Consider the following 19,889-nt stretch of genomic DNA (forward strand, 5'->3'; position numbering starts at 1 on the left):
CCGGACCTTCACGGGTAGTATGATGAATGCCAGTTAAAATTTACCCTAATTTAGTGGGCAGCATTTACAGAATTTTGTACCACATGTGGATCTACGGTATGAGCTCCAGATACGCTGCATCAGCAATTTATCTAGACCTGCTCAGAGGACGATATTCAGCCCCAAATCTGCAGCAAGTGACATGAAAACTTCCCAATTTGCACTAATGAACACACAATGCCCCGGATGGGACTCAACCCCCTAAATTACTAGTATCTGTACTTATCCCAAATACAACATTTGTTACATTTGACCACTTTCTCAATAGCATTGTGTGTTCATAGCTATCAGCCATGGGATCCATTTCAATATACACATGTCAGAGGGGTATGCAAAGTACGTGATCTAGACCACCAGTTGTCAGACTTTCATTATGTGGAAGCCTCAGTGGCTGAGTGGGTTAGATCGCTGACTTTGTGTGCTGGCGATTAGGTGTCTTACTCTGGCAGTGTGGGTTCAAATCCCGGACGGGACTCGACCCCAAAAAGTACTAAAATCTGTACTATACTGAGAAAGTGTTATCCCAAATATAACATTTGTTACAAAGGCATAATTTGAAATACTAGACAAATCGCTGTGGGGTCATGTAATTCTTTAAATTAAGCACAACAAATGACAATAACCCTATTAATTTTGAGTTGCTTGAGAACAAATATGCATGATACAAATAATCAATACGACACATAAGCAATTCAGGCTTGTCAGATTGTGTACCTGTATGCCTGTACAGATCATTATTTACTGATCAAAGGCAGGCATCTGATATATATATATATATATGTACTCTACTGCAGTGAATAATGCAAACACACAGCTGCATCTCACTTATTGTAACTGAGACAGGTGTTGCTGTTGTCAGCTTATAGCAACTCAGACATGTCGCTGTTGTCAAATTATTGCAGCTCAGACATGTTGCTGTCGTCAGCTTATTGCAACTCAGACATGTTTCTGTTGTCAGCTTATTGCAACTCAGACATGTTACTGTTGTCAGCTTATTGCAACTCAGACATGTTGCTGCTGTCAGCTTATTGCAACTCAGACATGTTTCTGTTGTCAGCTTATTGCAACTCAGACATGTTTCTGTTGTCAGCTTATTGCAACTCAGACATGTTACTGTTGTCAGCTTATTGCAACTCAAGACATGTCGCTGTTGTCAGCTTATTCCAACTCATACATGTCACTGTTGTCAGCTTATTGCAACTCAGACATGTTGCTGTTGTCAGCTTATTCCAACTCAGACACGTTGCTGTTGTCAGCTTATTCCAACTCAGACATGTTTCTGTTGTCAGCTTATTCCAACTCAGACATGTCACTGTTGTCAGCTTATTGCAACTCAGACATGTTGCTGTTGTCAGCTTATTGCAACTCAGACATGTTTCTGTTGTCAGCTTATTGCAACTCAGACATGTTGCTGCTGTCAGCTTATTGCAACTCAGACATGTTTCTGTTGTCAGCTTATTGCAATTCAGACATGTTGCTGTCGTCAGCTTATTGCAACTCAGACATGTGTTTCTGTTGTCAGCTTATCGCAACTCAGACATGTCGCTGTTGTCAGCTTATTGCAACCCTGACAGGTGTCGCTGTATTGAGTTTATTTAATTCTGATGCGTCACAATAGACTGGACCCAAGGAAGTGAAATATATTGAATTCTCAAAGAAATCTATCAACACCCAGTATGAACTGTAACATGGGAGTAAATACTCTCAACTCAAAATACTACACTGGAGCCTTGAACATACTGAATACATGGAGCGTCACAATATGAATACGTCATTCCATTAGTGACGGAGAGTGAGAACTGCAACCATCAAAACAAACATGTCACCTACTATTTAAGTATTTTATTGTTATAACGCTGCACTCAGCAATATTCCATCTATATACCATTACCACGGTCTGTAAATAATTTGGACCAGACAATCCTGTGAACAAAGATCCACAGCATCAACTATTGTCTGGAAGGTAATTTAAGGTACCGACGTTTACTACAATATCTGAAAAACTATCGGACCTACTCCAGTCAAAGTTGGTATGAGATTATTAAACAGTCATACATAACTGGGTATTACATTTAAAGACAATCGGTGCATGAATAAAAAATCTGTCTATTTAGCTATCACTATATTTCATCAACAACCAGACCTGTTCGTCACGGGTGGAACGAGCATTCATTGAAACAGCCATTTGCATAATGCTACCTCTGCGTCACAGGGCCATATGACACAGTTGAACCAATCAACTCAACTCAAAAGGGTGCACGGGGATGCACGCACGAATGCGGTGTTAGCGTTGGGCGTCTCAACGTGCATGTTTCAGATATTGTAGTAAACATTGGTACCTTAAATTACCTTCCAGACTATAAGCACCGAGCCTGACCAGCCGATCCATATCGTCGCCTCTACGTCAGCATAAGTTGCTGGGCTCCAGTTCTGATCCAGAACCCCCCCCAGGACATTTGTTGGGACTGCTGATTGGCTGTTTTACACAGTAAATGACAGGTAAACTTACCTGTACCCTCACCTGTATGTTATGACTAAAGAAAGTCCAAACCTTATAAGCAGTACAAGGTTAGCTTTCAGTCCAATGAACATCCAATATCTTTTAAAATACCCAGGAAGGTCCGGGTTAGAATAGGTCTTCAGCAACCCATGCTTGCCATAAAAGGCAACTATGCTTGTCGTAAGAGATGACTAACGGGATAGGGTGGTCAGATTTGCCGACTTTGTTGATGCATGTCATCGTGTCCCAATTGTGTAGATCGATGCACATGCATCAATTACTGGATTGTCTGGTCCTGACTTGATTATTTACAGATCAACGTCAAAAAGCTGGAATATTGCCGAGTGACGCATCTTTATATTTAAATAAATGCAAAAAAGCATCCACAGCATACCTTGATGATCTCCACCTGGATGTCTTCGGGGAGGTTGGGTGTGCTGTACACTGCATTGAGGATCTGAACAGGCAGCAACTTCTCCTCATTGTTTTCAGACTCAAAGCTCGACTGGAAGCGCTCGTCAACCAAAATTTGCTGTGGAAATATAGAGATGATGAATACTACCCCCAAACAGATTCTTGTTATACAAATCTGACATTGAGTCTCACATGTAAATCCAGCTTACTGAAATAATAACCATCTTCCTGAGGCAAGGGAGTTAACTGACTTTAAAAGTCCAGTTTCCACCCTTGCCGAACTAGGCTGGTATTATACTGTTAGATTTTGGCTGGACTAACGAGTCTATGCATAGTCCAATCAAAATCGCATACAAAATCGACATCCGGTTCTTAAACTGTCGTGCAGATTTCTGTCCATTACAGGATTTGCAAACACGGCGTCAACAGATATTTTCCAAAACTTTTCATGTTTTTAATCAAGGTGCTCATGTGATTTGATGCACTTTGTAATCACAATATGGATCTTGATTAATGATCAGATCGTCTTGACTCAGCACCGCCATTTTCTTTGAAGCAAATGCAAGTGATATGAGAGGTGGAATCTGATTGGTCAATAGAAGAGGCATAGAAGGGACATAACTCGTAATAGCCACTGGTGGCACTACGATCGAGTCACATTCAACAACTGGGATGGCCCAGTATGACAATTTCAGTGTTTCAAAACCCTGACATCATCATCTTTCACATAATAAAGGTGGCACAGGTGGCCGAGTTGCCAAGGCAGTGTTCAGCAAGCTGATCCTGAGTTAGAATCCCAGCTACACCCTGATTATGATCGGTCAGCACCCTTTGCTGGTTTCACAAAGTGATACACCACCAGTGTCATTTCGGCTTTCTTTAAAGCTGACACGCCATGATGTGACATGCCTAACAACAAATTTGAAGGTTAATTTTAGTTTTGTAATTTTCTTACTGAAATCGCAAAAATCTCAACAAAAAAGCTAAATTTTGAGAGTAGACTTTTCTGATTAGTCTGTTAACAAATTTCAGCACTGAAAAAAAACTTGAACATGGGTCAATATGGGAAAATAGTGACTTGTAAGAGTAGTATTTTTTCTTCATTGAACCCAACCAACAATACTTACGAGAAATTACTTTTTAAGAAAAGGATTTAAATGTTACCTGTTCATACATTGTATTTCAGTCCATAAACTAGGTAAAATGTTTTTTTAAAGTTCAAATGTTCCCACCTGTAGCCCTGCCACTGCATGACCGGCCAGCCTCTTGGCCCGGGATTCCAGGGCGGTCTGCAGCGGCTCGAGACACTTCTCCCGCAGGTCGGAGGCAGGGGTACATGCTGTGATCCCTCCATCCTCCAGCAGGGCTGAAACACAACAGGAAACTGTCAGGCTTCACTTGCATCAGTCCCTGATCCTCATCTCGGATTTATTTGTTTGTGGTTTCATCTGTAAAGGTTTTTTTGTCGCTGACACCACTGACAGCAACGATGTTTTACGGGAATTGTCACAAAGGTGTCACGTGCTGGGAAGAGCTGCCCTACACTATCAGAAAAACAATCTGACTGCCAACAAATTAAAAAAAGAGGTCCAAAGATTCCCCATGTCTACATTCATCTTGTATCATAACACAGACTTCATGAACAACTAGGAACAATGATGCTACAGAGAGTGTGGCCACTGTTTAGCCCTGTCCACGATTGAGTACTGTAAATCTTGAAATTAACGTGAGCGGGAATTAAATGCGATAAATGCGAGTGGTCTTTGTTCGCATTATTAAACATCTCATTTATATCAACAATAAGACATTTTGGATAGCAGAAATACCAACTTAGACATACGCTGAAAACAAACAACTATGTATTCCACATCAATGTTTATTGAGCAGCACTTGTAACAAGTATATAAACAATGTCATTCAAACACTAATTACATCCTGTGAATTGTCACTACTGGGGTCATCACTGATCAAACCTGGAAGTCCAGAGACACGGTGTCTTTGTTCTTTGCGATTGAGTCAAAGGCCGACACGAGCCAGCGCGCATGCATGTCCTGACAGAGGACATTTTATTTAGATATAAATCCACTGATGCTTGAGAGGCGAAGCAATACTAAACCCACAAAATAAACTAGAAAACTTCAAAGCCTTAGGCGTATTCTTAATCAAAACGGAACTAATAAAACGCATCTAAAAACACAATAACCTACCAAATCAAAATCACATAAACAAACAAACATCCACCATACCCAGCTCCCTTAGCTCTCCTCCCCAACCCCATCGGCATCTATTCCAAATCTCAAAATTCCCAAATTCTATATAAGCAACCCCTAAACCCCCCTCTTGGGTTGCACAGACCACTTTCGCCCCTTTCGGAAACACATTAAATGGCCTGGCCGGGCCCGTGTGCGAAATACACATCAGTCGGAAAGCGCACGTTAAATCTCCAAAGTAAGTAAGTTGAAAGGAGGGGGTGTCGCATTCATATTGAGTTGCATTTTTGGCCAGGGGCCAGCATTCGCATTCTTATGGATACGCATTTATTTCATGATTTACAGTATATTCATCCAATTACAAATATTATTGTTCAAGTCTTATAGCAGTATGGGCATTGAGAATATTAGGTCTTCTAGAGAACTGTTCCTCAACATGGAATGTTCCCTATTGTTTCCGGTGAACGCTTTTTGCTTTGCAGGTGTTGTACAATCAAGTTATTCCACTGTTGCATTAGAAGCTTTCTGATCAGATGAATCTGGGTTATGTGGGAAGTCTGAAAGTTTTTTCATTAACCAGTACTTACTGTTTTTTTACCTGTAAAATATTTCCATGACAGGTAATTTCAGATGCTGTCAATCCCTGGGATAATATACATCATGTACATATAAATAATCTCTTCAGGTCCAAGTTTATCATCAACCTTGGGGACTAAATATAATTATGGTAATTATTTTTATAAAATATTAATAATTCATACAGCTTCAGCCATTTTGTTATATGAAAGGGACACGAAGACATCATCTCACCGGGTTCATTACCAAGCTGTCTGATGCTTTTATCATTGTTGATAAAACTTGGAAATTAATAATTATTGTATATCAATGTATATATACTAGCGGGGAAAAAAGTAACTGTGCTTCATATAAAGTGATGAAAATAACAAGGTAATATTTGGTCCTTCATCTGATCAATGTTACATCATAACAAATTCATTTACAAAACCCATACCTGGACACTGAGCAACATGCCCTAAAATTTTGGGTGTGACTACGATTTGCATTGAGACATAACAAAACCCTACCACTCATCAGAATGAATTGTATTATGTAGTGAGTTATGTTTACCCACAGTCATAGGTTTCTGGCATGCCCAAGGGACGCAACTCTACACGGCGAATCGCGGCGCCTTAGACAATTTGGCCACCTATGCCCCCTGAATTATATTACCGGTATGTACTATAGCATAAGCCTCTGGCCTCCTCAGTACGGACATACAGATTGATATGTTCGTTATGACTGCATAGTATTACCACCTGTGCCTGCTAGAAAGTTGTTTGTAGTAAGAGTAAAGACTATTGGTTTATTGTGTTTAATGTTTTATTATTCAGCAGTGAGTGTTTTGACATCCTGTCTGTCGAAAAGTTGCCAGAACCGGCATTTTTAATAACTGTTGGTCTGTAAGACCATCCTGATATATGTTTGCTGGCATTTGTTTTGTCTCGTCTCAGCATACAGGGGTCGATTTAACTGCTGGCCTGTTGGCCCGTGCCCAGTAAAAATAACAAAGGGCTTGCTGAAATGTAAAGTAGATGGCCTGTCTCCCTAGTCACAATTTCACCCCTTCTCCATGTATGTTTAATTTTTTGAATTGGACAATACCCATGAATCGTGTAATTTTTATGAGAAAATATTTAGTTGGGATGAAGTCTTGTGAAAGGTTAACTCAAAGAAAGATATATGTCAATCATCTCTGTAAAGAATGATAACCGGCCATTTTGTAATGTTGGGTCCAACAACATCTTTATTTGCTCATAAGTCACCACGAAATGAGACAAATGGAAGACAATATTTAATCTCAAGAGTGCAGGAAAAGATGCTTCAGGGATGAAGAGTTCTAAAATTGTAAGAGCCCACCTAGGTGGCCGCTTCACAACCTCAACCATGTAGTTGTAGGCAAGTTAGCTTGGAGTGAGTGAGGTGAGTTTAATGCCGCTTTTAACAGTATTCCAGTTATATCACGGCGTGTCAGCTTAATGTGGGAGGAAAGCCCGAAAGTGATGCAGGTCTCAGACGTTTACCACATCGGTGAAACCCACGGGCGAACCGGGATTTGAACCCACAATCATAGGTTTATGGCGTGCTCAAGGGACACAACTCTGCACAGCGAATCGCAGCGCTTTAGACGACTGGGCCACCTGCGCCCCCAGTTAGCTTGGAGAAGGGCCATTAACTTTAAAACATGTTGAAATGAGCAAGCGCTGTTGGCTACATACAAACTTGTTGTTAAATCCACCCTTGCACAGCCGTTGATGAAGGTGGGATCCCCAAACAGATCACCTAGGTGTAATTCATAGGTCGTAAACCATCATGATGACGTTACACTATCGTTGTTTCAGTTGATTCTAAGCTGAGAATTCACTGGTCATACTGAACATGATTTTAACAAGTAAAACTGACACAACAAATCATCATACAAAATTCTACATAACTTAGACATCAAAATATTCTCATGATTTCTCTATTACTAAATGAATGAATTAATCAATACATTATACAACTGCCTGACCAGGCATGTTGAACAAATGACCAGGCATGTTCAATGAATGACCAGGCATGATGAATGAATGACAAGGCATGTTGAACGAATGACCAGGCATGTTGAATGAATGACCAGGCATGTTGAATGAATGACCAGGTATGTTGAATGAATGACCAGGCATGTTGAATGAATGACCAGGCATGTTGAATGAATGACCAGGTATGTTGAACAAATGACTAAGCATGTTGAATGAATGACCAGGCATGTTGAACGAATGACAAGGCATGTTAAACGAATGACCAGGCATGATGAATGAATGACCAGGCATGTTAAACGAATGACCAGGCATGTTGAACGAATGGCCAGGCATGTTGAATGAATGACCAGGCATGTTGAACAAATGACCAGGCATGTTGAACAAATGACCAGGCATGTTGAACGAATGACCAGGCATGTTGAATGAATGACCAGGCATGTTAAACGAATGACCAGGCATGTTATACGAATGACCAGGCATGATGAATGAATGACCAGGCATGTTGAATGAATGACCAGGCATGTTAAATGAATGACCTGGCATGTTAAACGAATGACCAGGCATGTTATACGAATGACCAGGCATGATGAATGAATGACCAGGCATGTTAAACGAATGACCAGACATGTTGAATGAATGACCAGGCATGTTAAATGAATGACCTGGCATGTTGAATGAATGACCAGGCATGTTGAACAAATGACCAGGCATGTTGAATGAATGACCAGGCATGTTGAATGAATGACCAGGCATGTTGAACGAATGACCAGGCATGTTGAATGAATGACCAGGCATGTTGAACAAATGACCAGGCATGTTGAACAAATGACTAAGCATGTTGAATGAATGACCAGGCATGTTGAACAAATGACCAGGCATGTTGAACGAATGACCAGGCATGTTGAATGAATGACCAGGCATGTTAAACGAATGACCAGGCATGTTATACGAATGACCAGGCATGATGAATGAATGACCAGACATGTTGAATGAATGACCAGGCATGTTAAATGAATGACCTGGCATGTTGAATGAATGACCAGGCATGTTGAACAAATGACCAGGCATGTTGAATGAATGACCAGGCATGTTGAATGAATGACCAGGCATGTTGAACGAATGACCAGGCATGTTGAATGAATGACCAGGCATGTTGAACAAATGACCAGGCATGTTGAACAAATGACTAAGCATGTTGAATGAATGACCAGGCATGTTGAACAAATGACCAGGCATGTTGAACAAATGAAAATGAACAACTGGGATCAAGAGAAGAGCATTTATACACAGATGTAGGTCAAAGGTCAGTTAAGATTTATGCGACCTAGCTGTGAAGATCTGGGGGTTAGAATTGGTCTTCAGCAACCCATGTTTGGATATAAGAGGCAAATTCTTGTCGTAAGAGGCAACTAATGGGATCGGGTGGTCAGACTCGCTGACCATGCTGACTTGGCTTGATGCATGTCATCGTATCCCAGTTGCGTAGATCGATGCTCATGATGTCAATAACTGGAATGTCTGGTCCAGACACGATTATCATGATTATGTACAGACCACCGTCACATAGCTGGAATATTGCTGAGTGTGGCATAAAACTACAAACAAAATAGGATTTATCCAAACTGTGATATACGATAAGACCTGTCACCTGACATCTGTCACATAACATCTAACTTCGATAATAAATAATTTGTTCAAAGGAGCAAGCAAGTAAATGTTATTTACACTGCAACTTTCGTAAACAATATTGTCTCAGACTGTAAATAATTAAGCAAGCAAACTGGTTGTTGATAGCATTATCATGGTACAACATTTATACTAAGTTATCTTATAATAATTAGATCTACATCAAGTGCTTTTATGAGTTATCATGGTGTAATATTTATACACCATTTCATATAATTATAGTTTAGCAAGTAATAATTATCATCAGGTAAAATGCATATATAAAATATATTTATATATGACATATTATTTGAACATGCTAACTCTCTTTTCTTTGTTTTCATGTAAAACCTCCATGGACACAGCCTACTATCTTACAACCCCAATCCAGGATGTGGAACTCAAGGCCTCCTACATCACCAGTACAGAGTGCCAAGACAAGCCAGCTCCACATCCAGATTCCCTGATGACAGCATTTTTATATCATGTTTCCTTATATCAAAGAGACGCTATAATAATTGTTATTTACTATACTACCAGTTTAACTTAATACATTGTCCATCTAAGCCATAATTATTTTAATTTTTACACGTTTGGGGTCCAAACTTTTTCAGACGGAGGGGAAGTTATCATGGTACAACATTTATACTAAGTTATCTTATAATAATTAGATCTACATCAAGTGCTTTTATGAGTTATCATGGTGTAATATTTATACACCATTTCATATAATTATAGTTTAGCAAGTAATAATTATCATCAGGTAAAATGCATATATAAAATATCAGTAGTTTCAGTTATAGCTTTTTAGATGGTTGCTAGACTAAGGTATCAAGATCCCATCTCCCAGACAAAGGATATTTATTTAAGTATATCCGTCATCACCTACCGGGGTATATTAGAATAACATTGCTTCAATTAAGACTCATTAAGGATTAGCCCCCATACAAGCTCGTCTATAGTGCATTAAGGATTAGCCCCCATACAAGCTCGTCTATAGGGCATTAAGGATTAGCTCCCACACAAGCTCATCTATAGTGACACCCTAATCTCTTTCAAAGCATCCAGTAAATATGTCAACAAGATTAGTGCCAGTCCAACAGGATAAACAGGATTTAGTATTCCCCTCTGTCTAGCCATCCATTTAGCTTAGGACACAACCAATCGTGTATCAACCAATCACATTCCTTTCTATTGTTCAAACTTTCATTAAATACATACTGTAGCCAAGTTCTAGCATGATAAACGATCTATTCGAGGGTCTATCCCCTAAAGTAAACACATCAAAATTCGCGGATGATGGAGCCATCTGGATCCGCACAAAAAGCATGAAAATGGCCAAAAATCTACTCCAAAAATCTCTTAATAAAATACAACAATGGGCTGACAAATGGGGCTTCTCCCTTAACTCAGAAAAAACAACAGGAATAGTATTCAAACATAAAAACATGAAACCCGCCTCCCCAATCCTCCAGCTAAACAATCAAACAATCAAATTTCAAAAACAAACCAAATTCTTAGGACTTATTTTCGATGAACATCTCACCTGGGATGCTCACATCCAAAACCTAACAACTAAATGCAGTAAAGACCTAAACACCCTAAGATGCCTAACTGGCTCTAACTGGGGAGCCTCCAAAGATACTCTCCTCTCTCTCTACATATCCCTAATTAGATCAAAAATAGACAACGGCTGCGCCATATACAACACCCTAAACAACTCTCTATCTAAAAAACTTGACTCAATACAATATCAGGCTCTCAAACTCATTACACGCACCCAACATGGCACCTCCTACACCTCACTTCAGGCCTTAACAGGAGAAATGCCACTAAGTCTACGCAGGGAACAGCTAAGCTTAAATTTCTGGGCCGCGTCCCAATCAAACCCTCTCATCCAAAACTTAATAAACCAAAACATCAGCCCTAAAAACCAAGCTCTAGCTCGTAAACACCCCTTACTTACCCCAATATCCCAAAGAATAACAAACTACCTAAATGAACACCAAATTAAAAATCTTAAACAAAACTGCAAACAATCAAATATCTTCACCCCTAAACTTAAAATACCCAAAATAGACACAACACTAGCTAGCCAAATAAATAAACAAACCGACCCAAACATAGCTAAAACTACCACACTAGCATATATACACAAAAATTGGCCAAATTGGTGTCACATTTACACGGACGGATCCTCAGATCCGACCTCCAAACACACGGGTTTCGGAGTCCATACCACACAACCAACTAAAACCACACAATCCTTCCGACTCCCAAATAACCAATCAATATTCACGGCCGAACTAATGGGCATGGCCTCAGCCCTCCACAATCAAGAATCCCTAAACAACCAAAAAATCCTAATACTTACTGACTCCCTAAGTGGACTACAAGCCCTCCAAAACAAAAATACCAAAAACCGACCTAAATTAATAAATCAAATACTTAAAAGCTCCAACGACCTAACAAAAGCAGGCAAACAAATAACCTTCTTGTGGATACCCGCCCACGTAGGAATATACGGTAATGAAAACGCCGATAAAGCAGCTAAACTATCCCTCAAAATCCCAGAAATAAGCTTAAACTTACCCATCTCAAAATCAGAAATTAAAAGTGTAAACAAACAAAAAATCACCAAAAAATGGTATAACCTATATCTAAACTCAAATAGCCAAATCAAAAGAGTGCTCAGCAAACCACTAACCAAACCAAAAATTCTCCATCCATCAAAAAAAATCGACAGAGTAATCACTAAACTCCAAACAGGACACACCAACCTAAATAACCACCTAAAAAAATTTAAAAAACACACTACAGGTAACTGCCCACACTGCAAACAACCAGAAACCCCAGAACATGCACTCATCCACTGCACACACTACCTAACACATCGAACCGCATTACAAACCACCCTCAATCTAAACAAGGCTCTCACTCTAGAAGCAATACTAAACCCACAAAATAAACTAGAAAACTTCAAGGCCTTAGGCTTATTCTTAATAAAAACGGAACTAATAAAAAACCATAATAACCTACCAAATCAAAATCACATAAACAAACAATCATCCACCATACCCAGCTCCCTTAGTTCTCCTCCCCAACCCCATCGGCATCTATTCCAAATCTCAAAATTCCCAAATTCTATATAAGCAACCCCTAAAGCCCCCTCTTGGGTTGCACAGACCACCCTCGCCCCTTTCGGAAACACATTAAATGGCCTGGCCGGGCCCGTGTGCGAAATACGCATCAGTCGGAAAGCGCACGTTAAATCTCCAAAGTAAGTAAGTAAGTAAGTTCTAGCAGAGAAGGGGTTTGACTCTCTTACCAAGCAGACCTCTCTCCCACAGCCCAGAGTGTGTACCGACTCTCTGTGGCACCCTCAGTTATTTCTAAGTATATTGTAAATTGTTAATTGTTCTTGTAAATAAAATTGTGATTAGTCTCCTGTGACTCTGGCTCTTTGCTGACTAATTCCCCAAGAAAACCAGCACGTCATTTGGAAGGTATTGTTCACCTAGAACAGTTCCATGATAGCATGACCAACACTATCACTCCAAACTGCAACTTAACCTTTCAAGCCATAAACCAGAGTTTAACTAATAGCTAAAGACTTTGTAGCAAACAAAACTGTTTATCATGTTTACATTTTCTATCAGTTTTGTTCAGTTCCAATTTGTAGCAAAATTGAGGTATTGAGATTTGGTTCAGAATCACAGCCCTCAAACATGTCAAATACTACTAGCCAATGAGGACAGCCATTGTGTTTTCACATGTTCGTAGCAAGCGGTAGTCTAGGGCTTGAGACCTGGCATGAATTTCCAAGACTGTACTCACAGTCCGACCCATGAAGATCTGGATAAAAAAAAACGCTAACACAACCCTAACCCTGGCTAACCCTACTCACAGTCACATGCTTGTGGTAAAAGGCGACTATGCTTGTCGTAAGAGGCGACTAACGAGATGGGGTGATCAGGATCGCTGACTTGGTTGATGCATGTCATCGTATCGCAGTTGCGTGGATCGATGCTCATGATATTAATCAATGGATTGTCTGGTCCAGACTCAATTATTTACAGACCGCCGTCATATAGCTGGAATATTGCTGAGTGCTGCGTTAAGCAACAAACCAACTAACCTACTCACAGTCCTTACGTAAAAAGGACTGGTTTTTTTATATACATTACGTCAGCTACACCCACTTCATAACGACCTGATGCCCATCATAACACACATAGGGTTCTGGATAATTGTTTACTTCAGAATTTTCACTGGGTTTGTTAACTGAGGGAGCAGGGAGAGAAAGAAGGTATACTTTTAGCTTGGCTAATCATATCAGTGAAATATTTTTGGGGAGGTACAAAAAAATGTCATGATCACATAGAGGGTTCCAATTTAATAAATTTCAATTTAATAAATTTCAATGGCATAAGTTGTTTTCACTAATTTCAGAACAAATTACTATAAACATGTCTTGATGGTATAAATGAGCAAATTAAAAACATATGCAGCCAGAGTGCAGCAAGATAAATGATTTTGTTAATTTACGGCAAATGCCCAGGTAAACATAAAGGTGTAAAATCACTGTCACTATGTACAATGACGTATGCACCATCAAATATTTATTGGTCTCTAATTCTAACAAATTCTAACAATCGAGTTCAAAACTGTGCTTCCATCAGTGCACATTGAATATTATGGATATTTTTACAACCCCAAGCGTCCAAGCCATGTACCTTGAACTGAGGTACACTGAAATGTTTGATTTGAAAGTACAATAATACCTAACAGTTATGAATGAGATAACATCAACAACTTTCAGTAAAAGCATACTCTTGCCCTGGCATGACTAAGTTGATTCTTCTGGTACGTAACTCTCAACAAAGTACATTCCAGATTCCATAAGGGTGAGGTAACGGATTCCAAATCGGCAATATTTCTGCCATATCGTGACGAGAGATTCGTCAAGGAGGAATATAAATTGGCACTAGTTTGAATCCATATGTCTGATGTTAAAGTTATCCCAAGGGATAGCAGGAGTTCATGCATTTCAACATGTTTAAGGTGTGGTCTTATATGTGAGTGAGTTGGTTTTACGCCGCTTTGAACAGTATTCCAGTTATATCACGGCGTGTCAGCTTGATGTGGAAGGAAAGCTTGAAATGATGCAGGTCTCAGACGATTACCACTTTGCTGAAACCCACAAGTACTGGTGTTGACAAACCTAGAAACAAAACTGGAGTGAATCAGGATTCAAACCCACAATCCTAAGTTTCTGGCATGCACAAGGGATGTAACGCTGCACAGCCACCAGTGCATTCGATGACCAGGCAGGCCACCGGTGACCTCATTTTTTCATGTCATCAATATTCCGTGGTAGAATGTTCTTTGCTGGTCTGTATATTTAGGTGCTGTTGGGAAGTGTATATATTCTTTCATGTTTTGCACTGTCATAAGGACATTTTCATAACTTGTTCAACTTCTGTATAATGACAAAATTTGGGCGTATCTTAAGGGCAATTTTTGATGACAATCAGTTAATGTCCTAATAAAGAACTAAACTCAGGCCCTGTTATGCAACTGATCAATAAGTAGTTTTTTTGAGAGGGAGAGTTGTGCCCCCATCGCATTATAACATTTTGTATCAAGCGTACTTTTCAAAAGAAAAGACCAGCACAGTACATGTCTCCTCTTTTTTACTAAGGGTGAAACGATACACCGATATTCTGATGCATCGCGATACTTAACCCACGATACGATATCCGATAAACGTGGGGGCATTTATCGATACGCCACGATACGGAACGCAAAGCCCAAGTACAGCGTTTCCTCGCTATTGTGCCCTTCAATAAACCGCTGACCTGGTTATAGCGGGCGGTAACACATGGCTCCCAAAAACGTACCTACATTTTTAATAAGCTCAGGTTTGGCACAAACAGATGTTTTTCCCCATCTCAAAAAACATTATCAGCTGATCCCTGCAAGCACATAACACCTGAAATACCAGTCAGAAAATAGGAACTGAAGTATACAATTTAATACCATTATTATACTATCTTGTTATTAAAACATGTTCATTGTATATCTGGACTTGTGTTTGTTACATATTTTATTAATTTTATTCAAAATATCATTTAATATTGTTTTCATTAAGTTAGGTGAAATCATGTGTGAAGAGATACAGCAATCACGGTCAGATTACCGCTTTCGACAAATTGAAACAAACTTTAGTTGCTAGAGAATGGATACATATATTAAAAATGCCATACTTTGACTCTTTAAAAGTCATATATGTGGCAATTTGGCTAATATATGTCAACATAATGTTTTCTCAATCGAAATACATGTAGCACGGGAAGTCCCTACGGTGACTGGTCAAAATGTTCCACACGTAAGAATATCCTGCAACAGCAATCACCAGTACCAAAACACTACGCTTGTGGTTCTTATGATTTTAAATATATATATCATGTATATAGTAAAAGCTGCAACTAAAGTAACATGATATTGAAATATATTATTCCTGATAAAATAATAATTTCAGATACAATTTCTTCGACCATTGCATGAAAATTCTTTGAATTGTTTTGAAGGAAAGTTAGAGAAAGTTCCACTTTGAAGCTTAACAACTCAAGTAGTCTTGTTATTATAAAATAATTTTGACTATTCCAAAATCATGAAAGGTGCAATCTTGACATGCTTTAAGCCTTTTTTTTTCATCATTGAGTATCGAGATACGAATCTTATCGTGACCAGAATATCGAGATGCGTATCGTATCGTGACCTTCCTGTATCGTTGCAGCCCTATTTTTTACCCCGGCTGGTAAACGTTTTAGTTTAAACTGCACCCCTCATTAGAATGATATGTAGTCTTTGACATTATGGACTCTCCCATCTTCAAGAGGCAAGGGAGTTAACTGACTGTAAAAGTCCAGTTTCCACCCTCGCCGAACTAGGCTGGAATTCCTGGGCTCAATCGTAGCGGCACCAGTGGTTATTACGAGTTATGTCCCTTCTAAACCTTCCCTATGGAGCAATCAGATTCCACCTCTCATATCACTTGTATTTGATTCAAACAAAATGGCGGCACCCAGTCAAGATGATCTGATCGATAATCAAGATCTAGTTTGTGATAAAATGGGTCTTACATCGCAAAGTGCATCAAACGAGCACCTTGATTAAAATCATGAAAAGATTTCAAAAATATCTGTTGACGAGTTGGCAGTGCAAATGCTTTTCAAATCCTGCAATTGACCGAACTCAGCATGGCAGTTTACGAACCGGATTTAGATTTCGTTGCGCGATTTTGATTAGACTATGCATAGGCTCGTTAGCCCAGACAAAATGTAACTCCATAATACCAGCCTAGTTCGGCAACTGGAAACTGGACTTTTATTGTCAGTTAATTCTCTTGCCTCGGGGAAAATGGGGCTCTCCAGGATCCTCATGATTTTCCCCTATATTTGAATCTTGGGACCCCCTATATTTTAAATTTTAACAATAGGGTCCAGCTGCTGTACTGCATCTGCGTGCTGCACCCTTACATGATTTCGATATTGACTACACATAGATGACAGGCTGTTACAGTGTTTTCCCAATAGATTCCCAATCCAAATCTGCATCACACCTTATATGCTTTAGCAAAGTGTATGCATTGTGATCTAACGACAAATGCAACATGATTTACTTCTTAATAAGAGTCTTGCCTTCAAATGCGAGTACATATATTTTAGGTTGTGCAACAATATATAAAGTTCACCAATCAAGTTGGAAATTGAACCAATAAAGATTTATTATCATATAATGGGTAGGTTTCTCGGCAGGATAAAGCCAACGGATAAAAACGATATCCATTGGGGTCATATCCGGATAGAAATGCAAATATCAAAGGTCAAGTAGGGACTACTTTCACTGTTTATAATTAAACATGGCGTCGCCCTCGTCATTCGGCGATCAAGTCAGAATGAACCATCAGGAATCTGGATAAACTACATTATCAAAAGAACAGTCTAATATACTGAAAATCAGTGTCTAACTGTGACGTAGCTAAGGCATTTTATAAGTTTTGGCAACTTTGGATATATAAATTTCGAAACAATTTTGCGAGGGCACGAGGCCTAGCCAAGCGGGATCAGTAGCCATATCTGTGCTTGTAGACCTCTGCGGCTTGAAACCTTCTCCACAAATTAAAATAGTCGGATTTGGCCGAAATATGTTTGAATTGTTACCTTGTTTTGTTTTGTCGCTGTGTGTACATCTGACTGCACTTCTTAACGTTATGACAGGACAGACCGACTGTCAACAACGTCTGACCGTGGCTGCGACGTCTCATAGACTAGGGTTAGAGTACCTTCCCTTTGACAAAGGACAGTTACTCTAGCGGACAGACCAATGGATTGCCGCGAAAGGCAATTAAAAACAATTGTTGTTTTGTGTATTTGTTGCTTCGCCATTATATAAGAAACAGATTTCAGTTGGAACTATATTGGCTACTGTCACTGTCCGACTGACACATCACTTACCCTGAGACGTAATAAATATTAATGCGCACATTCTAGGAAAACTCACAATGTTTCGGTAATGTTTGTGAGAGAGGGAAAGCGATTTTCAAGCACAGAATTAAAGAATGACATTATATGATAAAGAGGTTATCACGCTTGTGTGTTTGGGGATGGTAAATATCCTGCATTAGGAATAAACATTGTATTTAGCGAGCCTTGGCGAGCTCGCTAAAGGCTCGCTAAATACAATGTTTATTCCTAATGCAGGATATTTACCATTCACAAACACACAAGCGTGATAACCTCTATTTATCCATAAAAATCTGTACCCTCTCAATGATCCCAACCTGATAAGTATATAGAAAGATGCATGATCAAAATTATAAGTTCACAAATATTTGAGGTGAGGTGAAATTGGGTTTAACGTCGCGTCCAAGATTATTGCACTCATATAGCGAGGTGCATGCACGTGTGTGTGGCTGCTTATACTAGTTCGGACTGATGCCGATTTATAGTCCTAGCTCACTGAGATACCATGCCGTAGTTTAATATGAATACCCCACTCAGACACAGTATATCGACTCCGAGCCGACCAGTCCTTGTTTTAGCCCCTTATGCCCAGCGCCAGACAGGGGAACAACAGGTACCATCTTTTAACGTCTTTTGGTATGACGCAGCCAGGGGATCGAACTCCGGACCTTCCGCTCTCCGGGTGGATGCTCTACCACAAGACCACTGAGGGGGTCACACAGATATTTGAAGGGAAGTGTTTCAGGAAGCGAAGTGTGGTGCATTTTTCATGGGATTATGGCATGGTTGTCAGTGCAGTAATATATAAGAAAAACACTATGAAATAGCCAATGGCTCGGTGTAGAAACAGGTCAATATCAAAAGCATTTATAGGAAGCAGCTCTAAGATATGGTTACCACAGGTGCATTAGAGTCATGACAAGATCCCTTTACTTTTATGCTTAATTTCTAATTTAAGATATATGGTATGCCAGATTCATAGTTACGAATTTGTTACATTAGATATCAGACAGTAAAAGTAGCGAAGTAAACAGCTATTATTTCACTGCTACAGGACATACATCTACATAACACCCACCTAAAGCAGCTTCACAGGACTGTCGTAGTGCACCCATCTTAGGGGCTGATGCATCCCTAGCCAGATGGGTCAGCACCTCTTCCATGGTCCTCATCTTGTCCTGTTAATCTTATCCACGGACTTACAAACAAAGACCAAACAAACTCGAGGTCTGCATTCTACCGCTTTGTGAGTACAGCTGTCTCCATATCGTTTGATTTAAACCGACCAGTAGACTGGTATTACGCCCATATTGTTATCGGTTGTGGGCTGTTGTTTATCACACTGCAGACTTATTAAAAGTTAAACGTGTGTCCTGTATATGAGTATCCTGATAGCACAACAATAACACGTCCACTAGAATTATCCAAAGGACAAGTTATTGATAAACTATATTCAGCTGTACTCAGATAGTCGGAAATTCATCAATGGTCACTCAGTCACTGACCACTCGTTTTGACAGTTTTTCTCACAGAATGTCACAGAAAATCAATGTAAATCGATTAATAAATATTACAAACGAATAAATGCCACCAGGTCTTGCACTAACACAGAAGCATTTCCTTTTCTTTGCCTAAATCTCTGAGCGGTGGATGTCACCATAAATGCCAAAAATATGGTGACAATTACCACGAAAACATATTTCTTCTGCTACAAATTTGCCAAGTCGCACCGGGTCGCTTACGATCTGAATAAGTTCGATTTGCTGCCGCTTGTATCATAACAATATTCTTTTATGAATTACCTCCCTTTGACCAAGCCCCGATAGTCTTTCGTTACCCCACAGCACAAATTGTATTAATTTTGCCACAAGATTTTGTGCTGTTCTTTTAGATATGTCTGACGGACAGATTGATACTTTCTGAGTGAAATTTTAATTATCAATTAATAAAT

General features: G+C 39.5%; 1 protein-coding gene across 1 annotated transcript in view; it reads right to left on the reverse strand.

The window, feature by feature from the left end:
- LOC139474563 (brefeldin A-inhibited guanine nucleotide-exchange protein 3-like) overlaps positions 1 to 19,653 on the reverse strand; it is a 71,836-nt gene extending 52,183 nt beyond the window's left edge. Inside the window, exons 1-3 of the mRNA XM_071257625.1 lie at positions 19,017 to 19,653; positions 4,186 to 4,319; positions 2,934 to 3,071 (exon numbers count right to left, since the gene is read on the reverse strand). Coding sequence (XP_071113726.1) covers positions 2,934 to 3,071; positions 4,186 to 4,319; positions 19,017 to 19,110 — 366 coding nt within the window. The 5' untranslated portion in view covers positions 19,111 to 19,653. The remainder of the gene's footprint in view (positions 1 to 2,933; positions 3,072 to 4,185; positions 4,320 to 19,016) is intronic.
- Between the last annotated feature and the right edge of the window lie 236 nt (positions 19,654 to 19,889).

The sequence above is a fragment of the Haliotis cracherodii genome, unplaced genomic scaffold (genome assembly GCF_022045235.1).
Source record: "Haliotis cracherodii isolate W230 unplaced genomic scaffold, xgHalCrac1.p SCAF_3, whole genome shotgun sequence".
NCBI classification, from domain to species: Eukaryota; Metazoa; Mollusca; class Gastropoda; order Lepetellida; family Haliotidae; genus Haliotis; species Haliotis cracherodii.